The sequence below is a fragment of the Salmo salar genome, chromosome ssa19, assembly GCF_905237065.1.
Source record: "Salmo salar chromosome ssa19, Ssal_v3.1, whole genome shotgun sequence".
Lineage (NCBI taxonomy): Eukaryota > Metazoa > Chordata > Actinopteri > Salmoniformes > Salmonidae > Salmo > Salmo salar.
The window spans coordinates 63,675,998-63,696,785 of NC_059460.1; the positions used below are offsets into that span (position 1 = coordinate 63,675,998).

Here is a 20,788-nt window from a genome sequence, read left to right on the forward strand (position 1 = left end):
TTTGTTATTTTTTAATTTAACTAAGCAACAGATCAGAGGCATTAGAGATGGCAAGGGATGTTCTCTTGATAGGTGTATGAATTAGACTATTTTCCTGTCCTGCTAAGCATTCAAAATGTAACAAGTACTTTTGGGTGTCAGGGAAAATGTGTGAAGTAAAAAGTACATAATTGTCTTTAGGAATGTAGTGAAGTAAAAGTAAAAGTTGTCAAAATATGAACAGTAAAGTTCAGTACAGATACCTAAAAAAACTACTTAAGTAGTACTTTGAAGTATTTTTTACTCAAGTACTTTACACCTCTGGTCTTTTCCTACAGGTGCACTACTCACATAATCTGATCTCACAACACATGGAGGAGTGTTTAAAGGGGCAATCTGTGGCTTCTTTTAAACCCTTTTTTGGATTTTTAGATTAATGATATATACCCAGTGGCGACCAGTCATTCAGGGCAGTTGTTTTGAGCCCCACATTTTTAGCATTAACATGCTTTGCATGTTCTTTTGGCATTAATACATGTCACATATCAGTTTACAAACAATGTAAAATAATATATACTGCTCAAAAAAATAAAGGGAACACTTAAAAAACACATCCTAGATCTGAATGAAAGAAATAATCTTATTAAATACTTTTTTCTTTACATAGTTGAATGTGCTGACAACAAAATCACACAAAAATAATCAATGGAAATCCAATTTATCAACCCATGGAGGTCTGGATTTGGAGTCGCACTCAAAATTAAAGTGGAAACACTACATTACTTTGATGTAATGTCCTTAAAACAAGTCAAAATGAGGCTCAGTAGTGTGTGTGGCCTCCACGTGCCTGTATGACCTCCCTACAACGCCTGGGCATGCTCCTGATGAGGTGGCGGATGGTCTCCTGAGGGATCTCCTCCCAGACCTGGACTAAAGCATCCGCCAACTCCTGGACAGTCTGTGGTGCAACGTGGCGTTGGTGGATGGAGCGAGACATGATGTCCCAGATGTGCTCAATTGGATTCAGGTCTGGGGAACGCGCGGGCCAGTCCATAGCATCAATGCCTTCCTCTTGCAGGAACTGCTGACACACTCCAGCCACATGAGGTCTAGCATTGTCTTGCATTAGGAGGAACCCAGGGCCAACCGCACCAGCATATGGTCTCACAAGGGGTCTGAGGATCTCATCTCGGTACCTAATGGCAGTCAGGCTACCTCTGGCGAGCACATGGAGGGCTGTGCGGCCCCCCAAAGAAATGCCACCCCACACCATGACTGACCCACCGCCAAACCGGTCATGCTGGAGGATGTTGCAGGCAGCAGAATGTTCTCCACGGCGTCTCCAGACTCTGTCACGTCTGTCACGTGCTCAGTGTGAACCTGCTTTCATCTGTGAAGAGCACAGGGCGCCAGTGGCGAATTTGCCAATCTTGGTGTTCTCTGGCAAATGCCAAACGTCCTGCACGGTGTTGGGCTGTAAGCACAACCCCCACCTGTGGACGTTGGGCCCTCATACCACCCTCATGGAGTCTGTTTCTGACCGTTTGAGCAGACACATGCACATTTGTGGCCTGCTGGAGGTCATTTTGCAGGGCTCTGGCAGTGCTTCTCCTGCTCCTCCTTGCACAAAGGCGGAGGTAGCGGTCCTGCTGCTGGGTTGTTGCCCTCCTACGGCCTCCTCCACGTCTCCTGATGTACTGGCCTGTCTCCTGGTAGCGCCTCCATGCTCTGGACACTACGCTGACAGACACAGCAAACCTTCTTGCCATAGCTCGCATTGATGTGCCATCCTGGATGAGCTGCACTACCTGAGCCACTTGTGTGGGTTGTAGACTCCGTCTCATGCTACCACTAGAGTGAAAGCACCGCCAGCATTCAAAAGTGACCAAAACATCAGCCAGGAAGAATAGGAACTGAGAAGTGGTCTGTGGTCCCAACCTGCAGAACCACTCCTTTATTGGGGGTGTCTTGCTAATTGCCTATAATTTCCACCTGTTGTCTATTCCATTTGCACAACAGCATACAAAATGTATTGTCAATCAGTGTTGCTTCCTAAGTGGACAGTTTGATTTCACAGAAGTGTGATTGACTTGGAGTTACATTGTGTTGTTTAAAACCTGTTGGGGCTACAGGTTAGCAATGAACCCCGAGCCGGGATTGCTAACAAGGCTGGAAATTCAAAACATAAAAAATCTAATAATTTCAATTTCTCAAACAATCAACTATTTTACACAATTTAAATGATAAACATCTCCTTAATCTAACCACATTGTTCGATTTTCAAAGAGGCTTTACGGCAAAAGCATAAAGTTAGATTATGTTAGGACAGTACATAGCCACAAAAGTACAAACATCCATTTTCAATTCAAGGTCAGGCATCACCAAAAGCAGAAACCAGCTTGAATTATGCACTAACTTTTGTCAATCTCCATCAGATGACACTCCTAGGACATTATGTTATACAATACATGCATTTCTTGTTCCATCAAGTTCATATTTATATCCAAAAACAGCATTTTACAGTAGCGTGAAATTCAGATTTTTTCTTCTCTGAAATGCTTCCGGTGAACATAACAAAATTACTATTCGAAAACATTGGTAAATTATAATATTGTCATTCAAAGAATAATATATTATCATCTCGTAATTGCTACCGAATGGCCAGATCTCAAAATAACTTTACTGGGAAATCACATTTTGCAATAAACGGGGTGCTATGCTAAGAACAACAGGCTATGCTATACAGTTAGCATCATCTAAAATCGATAATAACATTGTAAATACCCCCTTACCTTTGATTATCTCCATCAGAAGGCAGGATCCCAGGTCCGGAAGGCATTCCAGGTCCGGAACAAATGTGGTTTCTTTTGACAAAGTTCATAATTTATGTCCAAATAACACCAAGTACTTAGCGTTCATTATGCTCCCACAAAACGTGGTGTGGGGCTGGTAAAATCACGCCGAAAAGCAAAAAAACCTAGTAAATAATCTATTTATGTTCGTTCAAACATGTCAAATGTTGTTTAGCATTAATCTTTTGGTCCATTTTTAACGTTAAACATCAGTAATATTTTCACACAACCTATCCTATGTCTAGATAAAAATTATGACAAACTCACGTCTCTCAGATTTATGCGCAGGCGCAAAAAAATGAAGTGATGACATGTCAACTTCCTTGGATTCTAATTTGCTCTCTGTTTATCATAGACGCTTCAAACAACTTTATAAAGATCGTTGACATCTAGTGGAAGCCGTAGGTGTTGCGAAATGAATCCTTTCTCACTATGGTATCTATAAAACAATGACACTAAATAGTACAGTCACAAAATCCACATTTTTTTGGATCTATTTTTCACAGGTTTTTGCCTGCAATATGAGTTTTGTTATACTTACAGACACCATTCAAACTGTTTTAGAAAATTCAGAGTGTTTTCTATCCGAATGTGTTAATAATATGCATATCCTAGCTTCTGAGTTGGTGTAGGAGGCAGTTAAAAATGGGCACATATTTTTTTCAAAATGTCTCAATACTGCCCCCGAGCCCCAACAGGTTAAGTGTTCCCTTTATTTTTTTGAGCAGTGTATATCATTGAGTTAATAAAGCTGCATACAAACAGGGTCTCTTTTTTGTTTTCTTGAGTAAGCCGGCTCCAAAATGCAGGCGTTTCAGCCTAGCGCAATGCTTTCTGTGGTGGTGGGGCAAGCCAGCAGAAAATACAGAGCATTGCGCTGTGATTGGCTCAGTGTTCTGTCACTCATGGGGACTTTACTTCACTGCCAAGTGGAAGAGCAGACCTTGAAAATTCTAGCCCTTCGGCTGCTGCCATAGAAGTGCCCATCCAAGAAGGCTCAAGGTCATTGGCCACAGATAAAATGATGTCAAATCACGTTATATGTACAGTAGCTTTGATTGGACTGATCATGTCAACATCATACTTTCACAATCTTAGCTAGCAGTCATCATCATGAATCAAGTCGACAATCTACTGGCAAATCCTTTTTAATCCTTGTCATATGAAGAGAAATAATGGAGAAATTATAGATAAAACATATCGGTGCTCATCGGCCATTGGACAAACATTTCACAACAAGTTGGAAATCGCAAATTCAACAATGAGTGGTTTGGAAGGAATCAGTGACAGTGGCTCTGTGGTCCCAAATCTGGGATTAAGGGGTTATTTTCCAAGTTTAAAATGATAAGCATCCAACATTGGCCATGCTGTCAATGAAGCATGATTTGTGCCGCGCACAAAACAACTGTTAACTCGAATGACTGCCACGCCACCTTCCTGTTCAAGTGAGCCGAGCACAACAATGTGAGTCCAAAAATATATTGTTTGCTGCTTCATAAATTATGTAATATGCCAGGGAGATATGTATACTGTAACTAAGAAAGTAATGCTAAGTGTATGTTGTGTAGTAAGCTGTTAGTAGCCCATGTGCCTCACCCTAATAATTTGGTATATTTACCGCTCTTAATTTCGCCTACTGTTCTGACTGTTCTACTGTAGCCTATAACCTGTTTTAGAGAAATGTAATCATCAAATATTGTAAGAGCTTTCATTGTCTGCTTATATGCCCCCTTTACTTATCCTACGGTTCTAACTTGGTGTACAGGGAGAGCACTGTAAGAACGGCACATGTTCTGAATTCTGTTGTTGTACATTTCAGAAGTGCTAAACAAATAGTTATATTGACCAATGTAACAGTCCTAGCTCGGTCATTGTCTTAATCGAAATTATGGATTGCCTCTTATCCGCTTGTCGTTCCCTTATGCCATAGTTTGTACATCTCAACTGTCATTAGAAACCACATTTGTTTAAGCAAGTCAGCCATATCAGCTATGTTTTTTTAAAAGACAGTAAATGAGGCTGAATGAACTGTTTTGCTGCCAGACAAGGCTCCGCTGATAGCCAGGTGTAGCAGTGGTAAGATGTTGGGACAGCTTTATGTAGACCCTAACAGTTTGTGGGCACCGTTTGCCACTGTTATAGTGCAATTAATGTGTTGTGTTGTGTAGTGGTTTTGCTGGCATGCATTCGACGGTTTTTATTTTTTGCCCCACCAACATTTATATGCTAAAATCGCCACTGTATATACCCATTGATTCTTGAAGAATATCACTAATAAATGTTTTGTAAACAATGTAAATGTGAACAAACACTGTATTGCCTCAAAACATGATTAAAACTATCATTTTGAAATCATGGACGGCCAGTCCTTAGTATGGCCTGTCCTTGCAGCCTTAGCTCTGTCTATGATTTTGAGAGTGGTTACATTTCTCCAGCCCCATCCCCAGCTGTTTAATAAAACAGTGATGGGGTGCACGCTTTGTTATTGTTTTATACTGCAGATTGCCACTTTAACGCCTCAGGAACCCAATTCATACGATATATCAATCTTCTGAAATGGCTGCAAAAAAGACAACTTGAAACGTCAATGGGCTGAATCACTGGTCTACACGCTTAGAAAAAAAGGTACCATAAAACCTTAAAGGATTCTTTGGCTATCCCTGGAGAACCATTTTTTGGTTCCATAGTAGAACCCTTTTTGGTTCTAGAACCTTTTTAGGTTCAAGGTAAAACCGTTTCATCATAAAGATTTTTTTTAGGGTACCTCGTTAGGTGAAATGGTCCTACCTGGAACCAGAAAGTTGTATCCTGCAGGGTGTGTAGGAAAACTCACCCCAGCCGATGATGGTGAGTGCCCACAGGTAGTTCTTGTCTGAGAGGAAGGCCATGAAGATGAGGCTGTGCAGGTACAGTCCCTCCACCAGGATCCAGTAGTGATTGGTCGCCAGGAAATACAGGAAGAGAGTAACGGCCACCTTACAGCCCACCTATAGGGTGCCAGAGAGAAGAGAGTTGTCATGTTCATATTGTTAATAAGAGACCTGGGACATTCAACATATCATCAGATAATGGTTCAAATGGATCAATGGGTTAGAGCAGGTGGGGCAAACTATCTGTAGCTTAAACTAGATATAAAGTATGTCAAAATTATAATGGACCTATATATTTTCCAATAACGGCCCTTTTTCTGGCCCCCTGGGATAGAGCACGGTGTAAGGAACATCGAATTGTGGGATTGAATCCCGCATGGGCCACATATACTGAATGTTTGTGTCACTGTCAATGTTGACATTTCTGTAATTAACTTTGGATAAAATCATCTGCTAAATGAATATCTTATTTTTACTTGACATTTTCAGAGACATCAAGACTTGGGAGGAGTTTCATCACAGGGCCTATCACCAAGGGCAACTGAACACAAAAACCAACATCTCTAGTTGAAAACTGTGTCGTCGATATTGGTCAGAAACATTTATTTACAGTGCCAAAACTGACAAAGTGTAAGTAGGATAAGGTTGGTCATAAAGTCAATATATTCCAAAACAGAGTTTTGTGAGATTAGTGTAACTGAGATCGCAATGACTTACATGAGGGCTGGGTTTTGATTTTGATCATTCCCACTTGCCCACTAACACAGGATGGTAACGCCTAGGGAGAATTGTCATGCACGGAGTTTGCACACTATCCAATCGTACGGCAGAACCTACAGACAGTGAGACAGACCTGCCCACATTACGCAGCACCTCAGACTTGTTTACATAAGACAACACATTGCCAATGTTATGTTAAAAGAACACTTGGTCCCTAAGCCCTTGATGGAGTGGCCACTGCTGATGTGTTTGATAGTATTCACTCAAGTCTACCACTGTTTTGGAAAAATGAGAATTGAGACAATGCGCATCCCAACTGCCACTTGTCAATATTTCTAAATTCAAAACCTATTGGCGAGCATCCAATTTGGATATAAATGCCCTCAGATTAAAGCTGAAAGTCTGCACTTTCAGCTCATATTCATTATTTAATTTCAACTCCAATATGCTGTGGTTGACAGCTAAAATAATAATAACTTGGTCAATGTCCAAATATTTTTGGACCTGACTGTATACAGGGGTACCGGTACCAAGTCAATGTGCGGGGGTACAGGTTAGTCGAGGTAATTTGTACATGTAGTTAAGGGTAAAGTGACTACGCGTAGATAATAAACAGCAAGTAGCAGCAGTGTAAAAAACAAAGGGGGGGGGGGGGGGTCAATGCAAATAGTCTGGGTAGCCATTTGATTAAATGTTCAGCAGTCTTATGGCTTGGGGGTAGAATGTGTTAAGGAGCCATTTGGACCTAGACTTGGCACTCTGGTACCGCTTGCCGTGCTGTAGCAGAGAAAACAGTCTTCGACTTGGGTGACTGGAGTCTGACAATTTCTTGGGCCTTCCTCTGACACCGCCTAGTATATAGGTCCTGGATGGCAGGAAGCTTGGCCCCAGTGATGTACTGGGCTGTACGCACTACCCTCTGTAGCGCCTTACAGTCGGATGCCAAGCAGTTGCCATACCAAGTGGTGATGCAACCAGTCAGGATTCAATCTTAGTCCTGTATTGACGCTTTAACAGTTTGATGGTTCTGAGGGCATAGCGGGATTTCTTATAAGCGTCTGGATTAGTGTCCCGCTACTTGAAAGCGACAGCTCTAGCCTTTAGCTCGGTGTGGATTTTGCCTGTAATCCATAGCTTCTGGTTGGGATATGTACGTACGGTCACTATGGGGACCACATCATTGATGCACTTATTGATGAAGCCAGTGACTGAGGTGGTGTACTCCTCAATGCCATTTGATGAATCGCACAACATATTCCAGTCTTTGCTAGAAAAATAGTCCTGTAGAATAGCATCCGCGTCATCTGACTGTGCGCGAGCGAGTCACTGGTACTTCCTGCTTTAGTTTTTGCTTTTAAGCAGAAATCGGGAGGATAGAATTATGGTCAGATTTTCAAAAAGGAGGGCGAGGGAGAGCTTTGTACACATCTGTGTGGAGTAAAGGTGGTCTATGGTGATTCAAGAGGGACAAACAACAATAGCAAACATAACACAGCCACATCGAACCACATTTCTTAATGAGCAGCAGAAAAGCCCAGGGAAAAATCGGTGAGTTCAGCCACACTTTAAGAAAAGATCTATGTAGCTTCCTCCTATATGTGCAGGTGTGGGGGTACTACTTATATCTTACTGTTTACTGTTGTTTGTTTCCTGCTGTGTTTTTCTATGTGGTTTATGTATGTGTGAGCTGTGGGAAAATGTTCCTCGTATAGGACAATAAACTTCAATCTAATCTAATTTTAGTCAGTACAGAAGTGCACAGTACCATATGGGGTCTCTCTGCCAATTCCTCTGCTTCAGTCTTTCCGTCATCAGACATGGCATAGAGGACAGCATCCTTCACAAAGATACTGATGGCCCGAAACACAAAGGAAGTGAAGAGGTGAATGTGGATGTAGTTCCGTGTGCAGTGGAGACGCCTGGAGGGAAGAAAGAGAGCGAGAGCGAGAGATAATAATGTTTGCAATGCTTCTTTCACTAAATCAAACAACAGCTCAAATAAACTTTTGTCATAGTAACCATCCAGAACATGTGAAACAAAAAATAAAATGAATCCTCCAAAACCACCCACTGAAAACACATCAGATCTCAGCCGTCTGATAGCATTGTTGAGAAGTCATTCCAGTGCAGATTACAATAGGTTCAGAGACCCCAACAGCTACCTATGAGACCTACACTTGTCACATACTAATCACATGAATAACAGATAGGTATCTTAGTGTGCATTTTTAAATTATGAGCCTACTTGGTTTAGCCACAGAAAAAGAGTGCAACCTTCCCGCTAGCCATGATTGGCTAAGATAATGAGTGGGCTGGACATGCCGAGAGATGAGTTTAGATTGGTCTGCCATGTAGCACGCTTCTGTCTATTTGAGCTGGTCAGTATGTGTTGGTAATCCTGTCTAACGCGGCTTTTTTATGTATCATGTAGTAAAACTGTATAAGTGTTGCTCTCCACATTCTAGAGAACCCGAGTTCAGTGGAATTAGAGTATGCTAGCTAAGGAGATGTAGAAAACACCTGTCTCTGGATTACATTTTCAAACTAAGGGCAACCATGGCACCCGTGACAGGAGACGCGTCCATCTATGATGTACACAGGTAAGAAAGTAGTTTCATTTCAAGTTAAAGTGTACTGTTAGCTAGCTAACGTTAGCTGGCTGGCTCGCTAGCTAACGCTACGTGTATGATCTTATTATTCGTATCTCACAGCCATTTGCATGGCTAGCTAACATTGAACCTGGTTGGTTAGCTACCTGCAGATTCATGCAGAGTAGTAACGTCATGAGTTGGGATTATGGTTCATTGTTTAGCTAGCTAGCTACATGTCTTAACAAAAGACTGCAAGTAACCATTTCTGGCCATCTAACGTTACTCCGATTTCAGAACACTCTCGTCTGAGTGTGCCAGAGCACAGACTAACTGATGAATTTACTAATGCTCAATACCAGTTGAATATGGCCGTTGTCAGTAAACATTGGCAAAAAAGCATAATTAAATTGTTGCCAGCAGCAGTTACAGTCACCACTCCTCTGGATAACATGAATACAGCCTAACCAGCTCTGCTAGGGTGAGTAAAATGGTCAGAGTGGGGTGTTCTCTCATTATGTATTCGGAAGTAGCTAGCAAGCTAGCCAATGTTAGCCAGTTAGCTTGGGTGCTTGACAGCCGTTGTGAGGTCAGAACGTTCGGATCAACCCTACTCATCCGCCAGAGCATCCAGCGTGCACTCTGAACGCTCCGAGAGTGAAACGCTTTGAATTTACAAACGGACAATCTGACAGCACAGTTGCAGTCACCAACGCTCTGGATAACATAACAGACTAACCAGTTCTGCTAGTCGAGTAATGTTCAGTGAGCTGTTCTCTGATTTCTGTCTGGAAGTAGCAAGCAAGTTAGCTTGGGTTCTTGACTGCTATTTTTTATTATTATTATTATGAAAAAAAAAAAAAAAAAAGAAATACAGTTGAAGTCGGAAGTTTCCATACACTTAGGTTGGGGTCATTAAATCTCGTTTTTCAACCACTCCACAAATTTATTTTTAACAAACTATAGTTTTGGCAAGTCGGAACAGACATCTACTTTGTGCATGACACAAGTAATTTTTCCAACAATTGTTTACAGACAGATAATTTCACTTATAATTCACTGTATCACAACTTGATTGGAGTCCCCCTGTATTCAATTAAATGGATTGGACATGATTTGGAAAGGCACACAACTGTCTATATAAGGTCCCACAGTTGACAGTGCATGTAAGAGTAAAAATCAAGCCATGAGGTCAAAGGAATTCTCCGTAGAGCACATAGACAGGATTGTGTTGAGGCACAGATATGGGGAAGGGTACCAAATGAATTCTGCAGCATTGAAGGTCCCCAAGAACACAGTGGCCTCCATCATTCTTAAATGGAAGAAGTTTGGAACCACCAAGACTCTTCCTAGAGCTGGCCAACTGGCCAGACTGAGCAATCGGGGGAGAAGGGCCTTGGTCAGAGAAATCCGGAGTTCTGTGGAGATGGGAGAACCTTCCAGAAGAACAAGCATCTCTGCAGCACTCCATCAATCAGGCCTTTATGGTAGAGTAGCCAGGCGGAAGCCACTCCTCAGTAAAAGGCACATGACAGTCCATTGGGAGTTTGCCAAAAGGCTCCTAAAGATCTCTCAGACCATGAGAAACAAGATTCTCTGTTCTGATGAATCCAAGACTGAACTCTTTGGCCTGAATGCCAAGCGTCACGTCTGGACAAAACCTGGCGCCATCCCTACGGTGAAGCATGGTGGCAGCAGCATCATGCTGTGGGTATGTTTTTCAGTGGTAGGGACTGGGAGACTAATCAGGATCGAGGGAAAGATGAACGGAGCAAACTACAGAGAGATCCTTGATGAAAACATGACAACAACACTAAGCGCACAGCCAAGACAGTGCAGGAGTGGCTTAGGGACAAGTCTGTGAATGTCCTTGAGTGGCCCAGCCAGAGCTCGGACTTGAACCCGATCAAACATCTTTGGAAATACCTGAAAACAGCTGTACAGCGACGCTCCCCATCCAACCTGACAGAGCTTGAGAAGATCTGCAGAGAAGAATTGGAGAAACTCCCAAAATACAGGTGTGCCAAGCTTGTAGTGTCATACCCAAGAAGACTCGAAGCTGTAATCACTGCCAAAGGTGCTTCAACAAAGTACTGAGTAAAGGGTCTGAATACTTACGTAAATGTGATATGTTTTTATTTTGAATAAATTAACAAAAATATTTGCTTTGTCATTAAGTGGTATTGTGTGTAGATTGATGAGGGGAAAACACAATTCCATCCATTTTAGAATAAGGCTGTAACGTAACAATGTGCTAAAAGTCAAGGGGTCTGAATACTTTACGAATGCACTGTGTATAGTGCAAACTAATGGGGCGAAGTCAGTGAAGTTCAGTCTCTTGCATCTCTGCACAGCATGGCATTTCTTCTGCGCGGCAATCCTGGAGAAAGAGCGCTGCCATGTACGGGCGCAGTTTAGAGGGAACATTGAATGCCAGTGTGGCAGATTCATCTGATATATATATATATATATAAATAAACTGGAAATACGGGTCTTTATAAGGGGGTCCTAATTGTGCTTATATCACCGCAACTAATTATTACCACATCATAATGCAATATACCATTCTTAAGTAAAGTGCTATTATTTACTTTCTACTGACCAAATGTTTTCTTTGGTATTACACATGCAATAAATCACCTCTGTCTTAACTGAGTCTTATAGATTTGTATGAATGGTGGACTAGTGTATTGGTATTGCTATAGTAATACTACTGAAGAGGAGCATTAAAGGGGTCTTACTTGAAGTAGCAGAGAATCGAGACAGCCACCAGTAGGGATACCAGAGAGATGGAGTAGCCAATGGTGTACATCAAGTGTAGCCGCTCAAACACCTCCTAAAAATGGAGAACAAATACACTCAGCAAATGAGCGTGTGTGTGTGTGTGTGTGTGTGTGTGTGTGTGTGTGTGTGTGTGTGTGCGTGCGTGCGTGCATACGTGTCTCTGCATGTGTGTGTGTGTGAATGCGTGTGTGTGTACGTGCTTGTGCGTGTGAACAGGAACAAAGTCAAGAACATGCTGTTCACAAATGGCTACGGTCCACTGTTGAAGACCACAGCTCGTAGTGGGTGAGTATCATGATGGACTGATGAATTCCACATAGGGTTTTGATGTGATTCTTTTTTTTATGCCTGAAAAACATTCTTGCCACAAGCAAAATGCTTGGTCAACACAGGGTTACTAATTCATGCATTGTGGTTGACACCATGATACCTCTTCACTTAAAGAGACAGAGAGGGCTTTGTTCAGGTGATAATCCCTCCTGAAAAATAACACACTACCATTTCAGTCATTTAGCAGCCACTCTTACGCATTTTCACACTTTTTCCTTACTGATCTCACGTGGGAATCGAACATCCAACCCGGGCATTGCAAGCGCAATGCTCTACCAACTGAGCCACACAGGACTGACACACACACAAGCGCACGAATGTTCCCACACACGCACAGCACAACCACACACACAACCACAAACACACAGTCTTGTACAGCTAACCTTGTGGGGACACACAATTCAGTCCCATTCAAAATCCTATTTTCCCTAACCCTTAACCCTAACCCTCTCCAGACCGGTCGGATGTACAATATAGAAATAGGGCAGAAAGTTGCAATAGGCCCGTGCAACCCAAGTTTTGATACCAGCATAAACAGAAACCCTCTTAAACCTAACCCTAGAGGGGCTACCAACACGAGGAGGAAGTTCAATAAAAAATTATGTATTTATTTGCTCAATGAGGTTTTGTCTTTTTTATATTTAATTGTATTATATATAAAGCACATTAACATAGCACTTATCTTTGTCACACTTAATCCCTTCATCCCTTGGTGTGATTTCCAATTATGTACTTACTTATTTAATTGTTTATCTATTAATTTATTGATCCCGTTTGTCTGTTTTATTATGATTTATTATATAACATTTGTTTTAAAATTGAACTTGTTTACCCCCACTACTATCAACAATTGTCTTCCTCCTGTTGTTGAACTGTCATGGGTGACCCCTCTGAGCTCTCGGCCTCTCATGTTCTCTCACCTTCTCCTAACCAGTCTGATGTACAATATAGAAACAGGGCAGAAACCTGCAATAGGCCCGTGCAACCCAAAGTTTGATACCAGCATAAACAGAAACCCTCTTAAACCTAACCCTAATTCTAACCTTAACCCTAACCCTCTAGAAATAGCATTTGACCTTGTGGAGACTAACAAAATGTCCCCAGTTGGTCAAATGTGTGTTAGTTTACTATTCTACACACACACACACACACACACACACACACACACACACACACACACACACACACACACACACACACACACACACACACACACACACACACACACACACACCTCCTCCTGGCTTCTATGGCTAGACAACAGGTAGGTGGTACACTCAGTGTAGTTGGCCCAGGTGCGGTTGATGCTAGGCACCTGCTCCCAGTTCCCTGAGGCATCACATTGACGATAGGCCTGACCTGGGGGATGGGAAGAAGAGGGATACCATCAACATTAGTACAATAGCCTTAAAAGGGGCAAAACAGAGCTTTTGCCTCAGGAGAGGCTCTTGAGCCAAAAGAGGTCCCTTAAATGCACAGAAATATTGCCCAGAAATTAAAAAGACCCACCTCCCAAGCCCATGAGCAAAAGCATACACTGAGTGTATAAAACATTAGGAACACCTTCCTAATATTGATTTGCACAGCTTTTGCCCTCAGAATAGGCTCAATTCATCAGGGCACAAGGTGTCGAAAGCCAACATCCACAGGGATGCTGGCCCATGTTGACTCCAATGCTTCCCACAGTTGTGTCAAGTTGGCTGGATGTCCTTTGGGTGGTGGACTAATGTTAAATTGTTGAGCTTGAAAAACCCAGCCTTGCACCTAATACCCTACCCCGTTCAAAGGCACTTAAATCTTTTGTCTAGCCCATTCACCATCTGAATGGCACACATACACAAACCATGTCTCAATGGTCTCAAGGCTTAAACATCCTTCTTTAACCTGTCTGCTTCCTTCATCTATTTAACAGGTGACATCAATAAAGGTTCATAACTTTCACCTTGATTCATCTGGTAAGTGTATGTCATGGAAAGAGCAGGTGTTCCTAATGTTTTGTACACTCAGTGTATATTGTTAGACTTAAACTGAGGATTGTGTGCTTTTGTTGTATCTTATGTGTATGAACCATACAGACAACATTCAAGCCTGAATTTGATATTAACAACTACTGTAGCTACTAAACTTCCATCGTGTATATTTAAAGCAAGGCTGATACGTGTTACATCTAATGTAATGTGGAGTTAGACTCCTTATGATAGAGCTTGGGACTGTTGTAAACACATGAACAAACTTGAGTATGCATGCAGATGTCTGCAAGTACTGTGCAAAAAGAGTACTTGATTTGGGAAGGGTGAACTGCATAAACTGAATTTGCATTTTGCAATGTGCACTTATAAGGAATCGACTGTTATTAGAAGGTTGGATGAAAGGTTCAGTGTCCCAGCTTGCTAGCCGTGAGGCTACTGGTTTTGTTTGGTGGCCATGAGGCCTTTCGTTTGTTTCTTTGTGTTTAGTTTGGGCATTCCTTTGGTATTCTTCCTTTTTGTACATATTTATGTTTTGTCACCAATTTAACAAAGAATAATCCGCTTGGACTGGCTGACCAAGAGGTCAAGAGAGACAGAGCTGGCCAAGGTAAGGTTACTGTTTCCCTGGGCAAATGTACATTCAACACTTAGGCTTATACGCAGATTTCTCACATAGATGCATATAATTCATTCAAGTCACAGATCATGTAACTAGGCCTATGACCCCTAGACAAAGCGAGTGCAACAATATCCGTAGGCTTGTTATTGGTTTCGTAACACAATACATTTTACATTTAAAAACCTGAAGACCAGTGTCTGCTGGTAAACACAATCTATCACTGACTTGTCATGATTACGTAAGTGATTGATGTATGTGGCCAATGTACTGTATTTCCTTCTACTGTATGGGGTTTGTCCATTAGTGTATTTAAAAAGAACATAGCAGCTATTGAGGTTTAGGTTAGTGATCTAGTCATGAGCCAGCCCACCTCTGTGGTTGAAGTCGTAGATGTATTCTGGACATAGCACCGAGACCAGCTGACTAGGCTTCCCTCTGGGCCAGCAGATAATCCCATCCCACTCCGGTACACAGTCGTCTTCTGCAAAAATACAACAGCACAGATGGCCATTTTGTATGAGTCATTGTGCTCTTACTTTAAAATCAGTAGAAAATTCACCCGACATTTCATAATATACAATGCATTCAGAAAAACTCAGACCCCTTGACTTCTCCACATTTTGTTACGTTACAGCCTTATTCTAAAATTGATTCAATTGTTTTTTTCCCCCTCATCAATCGACACACAATACCTCATAATGACAAAGCAAAAACAGGCTTTTATACATTTTTGCAAATGTACAGTGAGGGAAAAAATATTTGATCGCCTGCTGATTTTGTATGTTTGCCCACTGACAAAGAAATGATCAGTCTATAATTTTAATGGTAGGTTTATTTGAACAGTGAGAGACAGAACAACAACAAAAAAATCCAGAAAAACGCATGTCAAAAATGTTATAAATTGATTTGTATTTTAATGAGGGAAATAAGTATTTGACCCCTCTGCAAAACATGACTTAGTACTTGGTGGAAAAACCCTTGTTGGCAATCACAGAGGTCAGATGTTTCTTGTAGTTGGCCACCAGGTTTGCACACATCTCAGGAGGGATTTTGTCCCACTCCTCTTTGCAGATCTTCTCCAAGTCATTAAGGTTTCAAGGCTGACGTTTGGCAACTCGAACCTTCAGCTCCCTCCACAGATTTTCTATGGGATTAAGGTCTGGAGACTGGCTAGGCCACTCCAGGACCTTAATGTACTTCTTCTTGAGCCACTCGTTTGTTGCCTTGGCCGTGTGTTTTTGGGTCATTGCCATGCTGGAATACCCATCCATGACCCATTTTCAATCCCCTGGCTGAGGGAAGGAGGTTCTCACCCAAGATTTGACGGTACATGGCCCCGTCCATCGTCCCTTTGATGCTGTGAAGTTGTCCTGTCCCCTTAGCAGAAAAACACCCCCAAAGCATAATGTTTCCACCTCCATGTTTGACAGTTGGGATGGTGTTCTTGGGGTCATAGGCAGCATTCTTCCTCCTCCAAACATGGTGAGTTGAGTTGATGTCAAAGAGCTCCATTTTGGTCTCATCTGACAACAACACTTTCACCCAGTTGTCCTCTGAATCATTCAGATGTTCATTGGCAAACTTCAGACGGGCATGTATATGTGCTTTCTTGAGCAGGGGGACATTGCGGGCGCTGCAGGATTTCAGTCCTTCACGGCATAGTGTGTTACCAATTGTTTTCTTGGTGACTATGGTCCCAGCTGCCTTGAGATCATTGACAAGACCCTCCCATGTAGTTCTGGGCTGATTCCTCACCGTTCTCATGATCATTGCAACTCCATGAGGTGAGATCTTGCATGGAGCCCCAGGCCGAGGGAGATTGACAGTTCTTTTGTGTTTCTTCCATTTGTGAATAATCGCACCAACTGTTGTCACCTTCTCACCAAGCTGCTTGGCGATGGTCTTGTAGCCCATTCCAGCCTTGTGTAGGTCTACAATCTTGTCCCTGATATCCTTGGAGAGCTCTTTGGTCTTGGCCATGGTGGAGAGTTTGGAATCTGATTGATTGATTGCTTCTGTGGACAGGTGTCTTTTATACAGGTAACAAACTGAGATTAGGAGCACTCCCTTTAAGAGTGTGCTCCTAATCTCAGCTCGTTACCTGTATAAAAGACACCTGGGAGCCAGAAATCTTTCTGATTGAGAGTGGGTCAAATATTTATTTCCCTCATTAAAATGCAAATCAATTTATAACATTTTTGACATGCGTTTTTCTGGATTTTTTGTTGTTATTCTGTCTCTCACTGTTCAAATAAACCTACCATTCAAATTATAGACTGATAATTTCTTTGTCAGTGGGCAAACGTACAAAATTAGCAGGGGATCAAATACTTTTTCCCTCACTGTATAAAAAGTGAAAACAGAAATATCACATTTACATAAGTATTCAGACTCTTTACTCAGTACTTTGTTGAAGCACCTTTGGAAGCGATTACAGCCTTGAATCTTCTTGAGTATGACGCTACAAGCTTGGCACACCTGTATTTGGGGAGTTTCTCCCATTCTTCTCTGCAGATCCTTTCAAGCTCTGTCAGGTTGGATAGGGTGCGTTGATGCACAGTTATTTTCAAGTCTCTCCAGAGATGTTTGATCGGGATCAATCCAAGGCTCTGGCTGGGCCACTCAAGGACATTCAGAGACTTGTCCTGAAGCCATTCCTGCATTGTCTTGGCTGTGTGCTTAGGGTCGTTGTCCTGTTGGAAGGTGAACCATCGCCCCAGTCTGAGGTCTTGAGCGCTCTGGAGCAGGTTTTCATCAAGGATCTCTCTGTACTTTGCTCCGTTCATCTTTCCCTCGATCCTGACTAGCCTCCCTGCTGCTGAAAAACATCCCCACAGCATGATGCTGCCACCACCGTGCTTCACCGTAGGGATGGTGCCAGGTTTCCTCCAGATGTGACGTTTGGCATTCAGGCCAAAGAGTTCAATCTTGGTTTCATCATACCGGAGAATCTTGGTCTGAGAGTGGTCTGAGAGTCCTTTAGGTGCCTTTTGGCAAACTCCAAGCAGGGCTGCCATGTGCCTTTTACTGAGGAGGGGTTTCTATCTGGCCACTCTATCATAAAGGCCTGATTGGTGGAGTGCTGCAGAGATGGTTGTCATTCTGGAAGGTTCTCCCATCGCAACAGAGGCACTCTGGAGCTCTGTCAGAGTGACCATCGGGTTCTTGGTCACCTCCCTGACCAAGGCCCTTCTCCCCCTATTGCTCAGTTTGGCCAGGTGGCCAGCTCTAGGAAGAGTCTTGGTGGTTCCAAACTTCTTCCATTTAACAATGATGTAGGCCACTGTGTTCTTGGGGACCTTCAATGCTGCAGAATTTTTTTTGTACCCTTCCCCAGATCTTTGCCTCGACACAATCCTGTCTCGGAGCTCTACGGACAGTTCCTTCAACCTCACGGCTTGGTTTTGTTTCTGACATGAACTGTTAACTGTGGGACCTTATATAGACAGGTGTGTGCCTTTCCAAATCATGTCCAATCAATTGAATTTACCACAGTTAGACTCCAATCAAGTTGTAGAGACATCTGAAGGATGATCAATGGAAACAGGATGCACCTGAGCTCAATTTCGAGTCTCATAGCAAAGGGTCTGAATACTTATGCAAATAAGGTATTTCTGTTTTTTATTTGTAGTACATTTGCAAACATTTCTAAAAACCTATTTTTGTTTTGTCATTGTGGTGTATTGCGTGAAGATTGATGCATTTTTTTATTTATTTAATCCATTTTAGAATAAGGCTTTAACATAACACAATGTGGACAAAATCAAGAAATCGGAATACTTTCTGAATGCACTGTATCTCAGATGATACGATACATCTGTAATTACATTTCTAACAGAGGGCCATTAACAATCTGTATCGAAACACTGCATCATAAGTCACGTGACGGTGAGTCGAGCTGGTTTTCCTATCATTTATCTCACATCTAACCTTCTGTTACTATGGAAATACTTCCCTCCAGGATATTGGATTGATATAGCTTTTGACTGTACATAAACAGGAGGAAGTGACAAACAATCTTATTTGTAATCAATTACAATTTATCCGATATTGGACTGATGGTGGTTGACACAAGATAAGATGATTTTACACTTTCATTCATAATCTGGACAACCACTGCACCAGAAACCTTTTCTGTACCTTGATTTTCAGTTGGGTGCATAACTGAAGCTTAAGGGGATCCCAGTGAAATCATAAAAAAGTATAGGCTATGTCCTGTAACAGTGTTTCCCATACCTCTCCTCCAATACAACCAGACTTCCCATGTATTTGATGTATTCTAGAAGTATACCTAGGTTTGGGAAACACTGTCCTATAACTTGCGATGTGGTTAAAGTAGTTAACACACCTTTGACTATGGCCAGCTGTGAATGGATTATCCTCTCACATTTGGCACGGGGACCAATCAGGAGGTAAATCTGCTCGTCTCGTGTGATGACATCATCAGAGTCTATCTATGGTAGAGGGACAGAAGAAGATCATATTACCAAGTCAGGAATGATGACTTGACACCAACGTGACACATGCCATGATTTAGGCGAGACAGTTGGCTAGCAGCCAGCATATCAACAGTCAATGGTCAGACTGTCCACTGCTGCATGTGACATGACATTAAAAAGTTGTTTGTCTCAAATGATGCGGCTCTCGAATGACAGTTGTCATGTCGTGTTCATGAATCATTGCATTATGTAGTGTTTGTTTAACAAGTAGGGTTGTGTGTGCAGACAGGGCGACATTTGTTTTATCCTTCAGGTGTGAAGTCTAAGGTCTATCTACTTCTTATCTTACCCTTTGTCTGATCATGCCCTTATGTCCAAAACCTCCACCAATGAAATCTGAGGGACAATTAACTCCTCTGTCATGGATGTCGTAGGAAGGAGAAGCAGACCAAAGTGCAGCGTGTGTGTCATTCCACATTTTATTTACACTGTGAAACTATGCGATACATAAACATAAACTAAAGAATAAAACGTGACGCAGAGTTGAACCATACACTACTCAAAAAAAACATCTCCCACAAACACAGGTGGAAAAAAACCCTACTTAAGTATGATCTCCAATTAGAGACAACAAGGACCAGCTGCCTCTAATTGGAGATCATCTCAAACAAAACCAACATAGAAATACAAAACTAGAACATGAACATAGAAATAGAAAACATAGGGGAAAAAAACCTGTCACGCCCTGACCTACTCTACCCTAGAAAATAATATCTTTCTATGGTCAGGACGTGACACCCTCAATCGAAGCCTCGGAATCCAAACTGAATCGTTCTGTTTCACAGTTGTTTTACTTCACTGATTCAGTATGGCCATCTTTTCATTAAAACCGTGTGTGCCTGTAAAGAGCGGCATTGTTCAAAACTAATTTGTCAGTGATTAGATCACCTTTAACCAATCAGAAAACAATCTAATCCAAAGCTATGGGACTCCTAGAAGAGCAGCTGTTGTGATTGTTTATTTGGATCCCCATTAGCTTTTGCAGAAGCAGCAGCTACTCTGCCCGGAGTCCACAAAAACACAACATGACAAGAAACAAAACACTGATAAACAAGGAAAGTCACACAAATGTAAAATATATAACTAGATACAGACAACGCAACTAAAAAATTATGCAAACAATACAGCACAACAAATGTATGTGTTAGTGTCTGGGTGTGCCTGTGTTTATGTGTGTGTCCCCTCCATGAATCGTTTCTCTATCTGTTTTTTAAAGGCTATTTTGCTGTTTGCTTGAGCAATTGCAGATGGAAGGGAGTTCCATGTGATCATGGTTCTGTATAAAACTGTGCATTGCTGTAAATTTGTTTTTGGACTCGGGGACTGTGAAGAAACCCCTGGTGGTATGTATGGGTGTCTGAGCTGAATGTTATTTGACTATGCAGACAATCTGGAATTTACAGCACAGTGATATTTCTCATAAAAACTAGAAGAGAAGCAGTTGATCTCTCGTCAACCCTCAACTAGGAAAGACTGGCATGCATGTTGTTGACGTTAGTTCTGTATGTGCAGTTAAGGGCAAGGGGTGCTGCTCTGTTTTGAGCCAGCTGCTGCTTTGCTAGATATTTATTTTCTGC

At 42.0% G+C, this 20,788-nt stretch overlaps 1 protein-coding gene across 2 annotated transcripts in view; it reads right to left on the reverse strand.

Moving 5' to 3' along the window:
- Nucleotides 1-20,788, reverse strand: part of pth3r (parathyroid hormone 3 receptor) — a 60,262-nt gene that overhangs the window by 11,174 nt on the left and 28,300 nt on the right. For both annotated transcript variants that reach the window (XM_014158629.2, XM_014158628.2), the window contains exons 2-7: nt 19,061-19,166; nt 15,083-15,193; nt 13,358-13,482; nt 11,751-11,845; nt 8,187-8,340; nt 5,665-5,818 (exon numbers count right to left, since the gene is read on the reverse strand). In XM_014158629.2, coding sequence (XP_014014104.1) covers nt 5,665-5,818; nt 8,187-8,340; nt 11,751-11,845; nt 13,358-13,482; nt 15,083-15,193; nt 19,061-19,166 — 745 coding nt within the window. The remainder of the gene's footprint in view (nt 1-5,664; nt 5,819-8,186; nt 8,341-11,750; nt 11,846-13,357; nt 13,483-15,082; nt 15,194-19,060; nt 19,167-20,788) is intronic.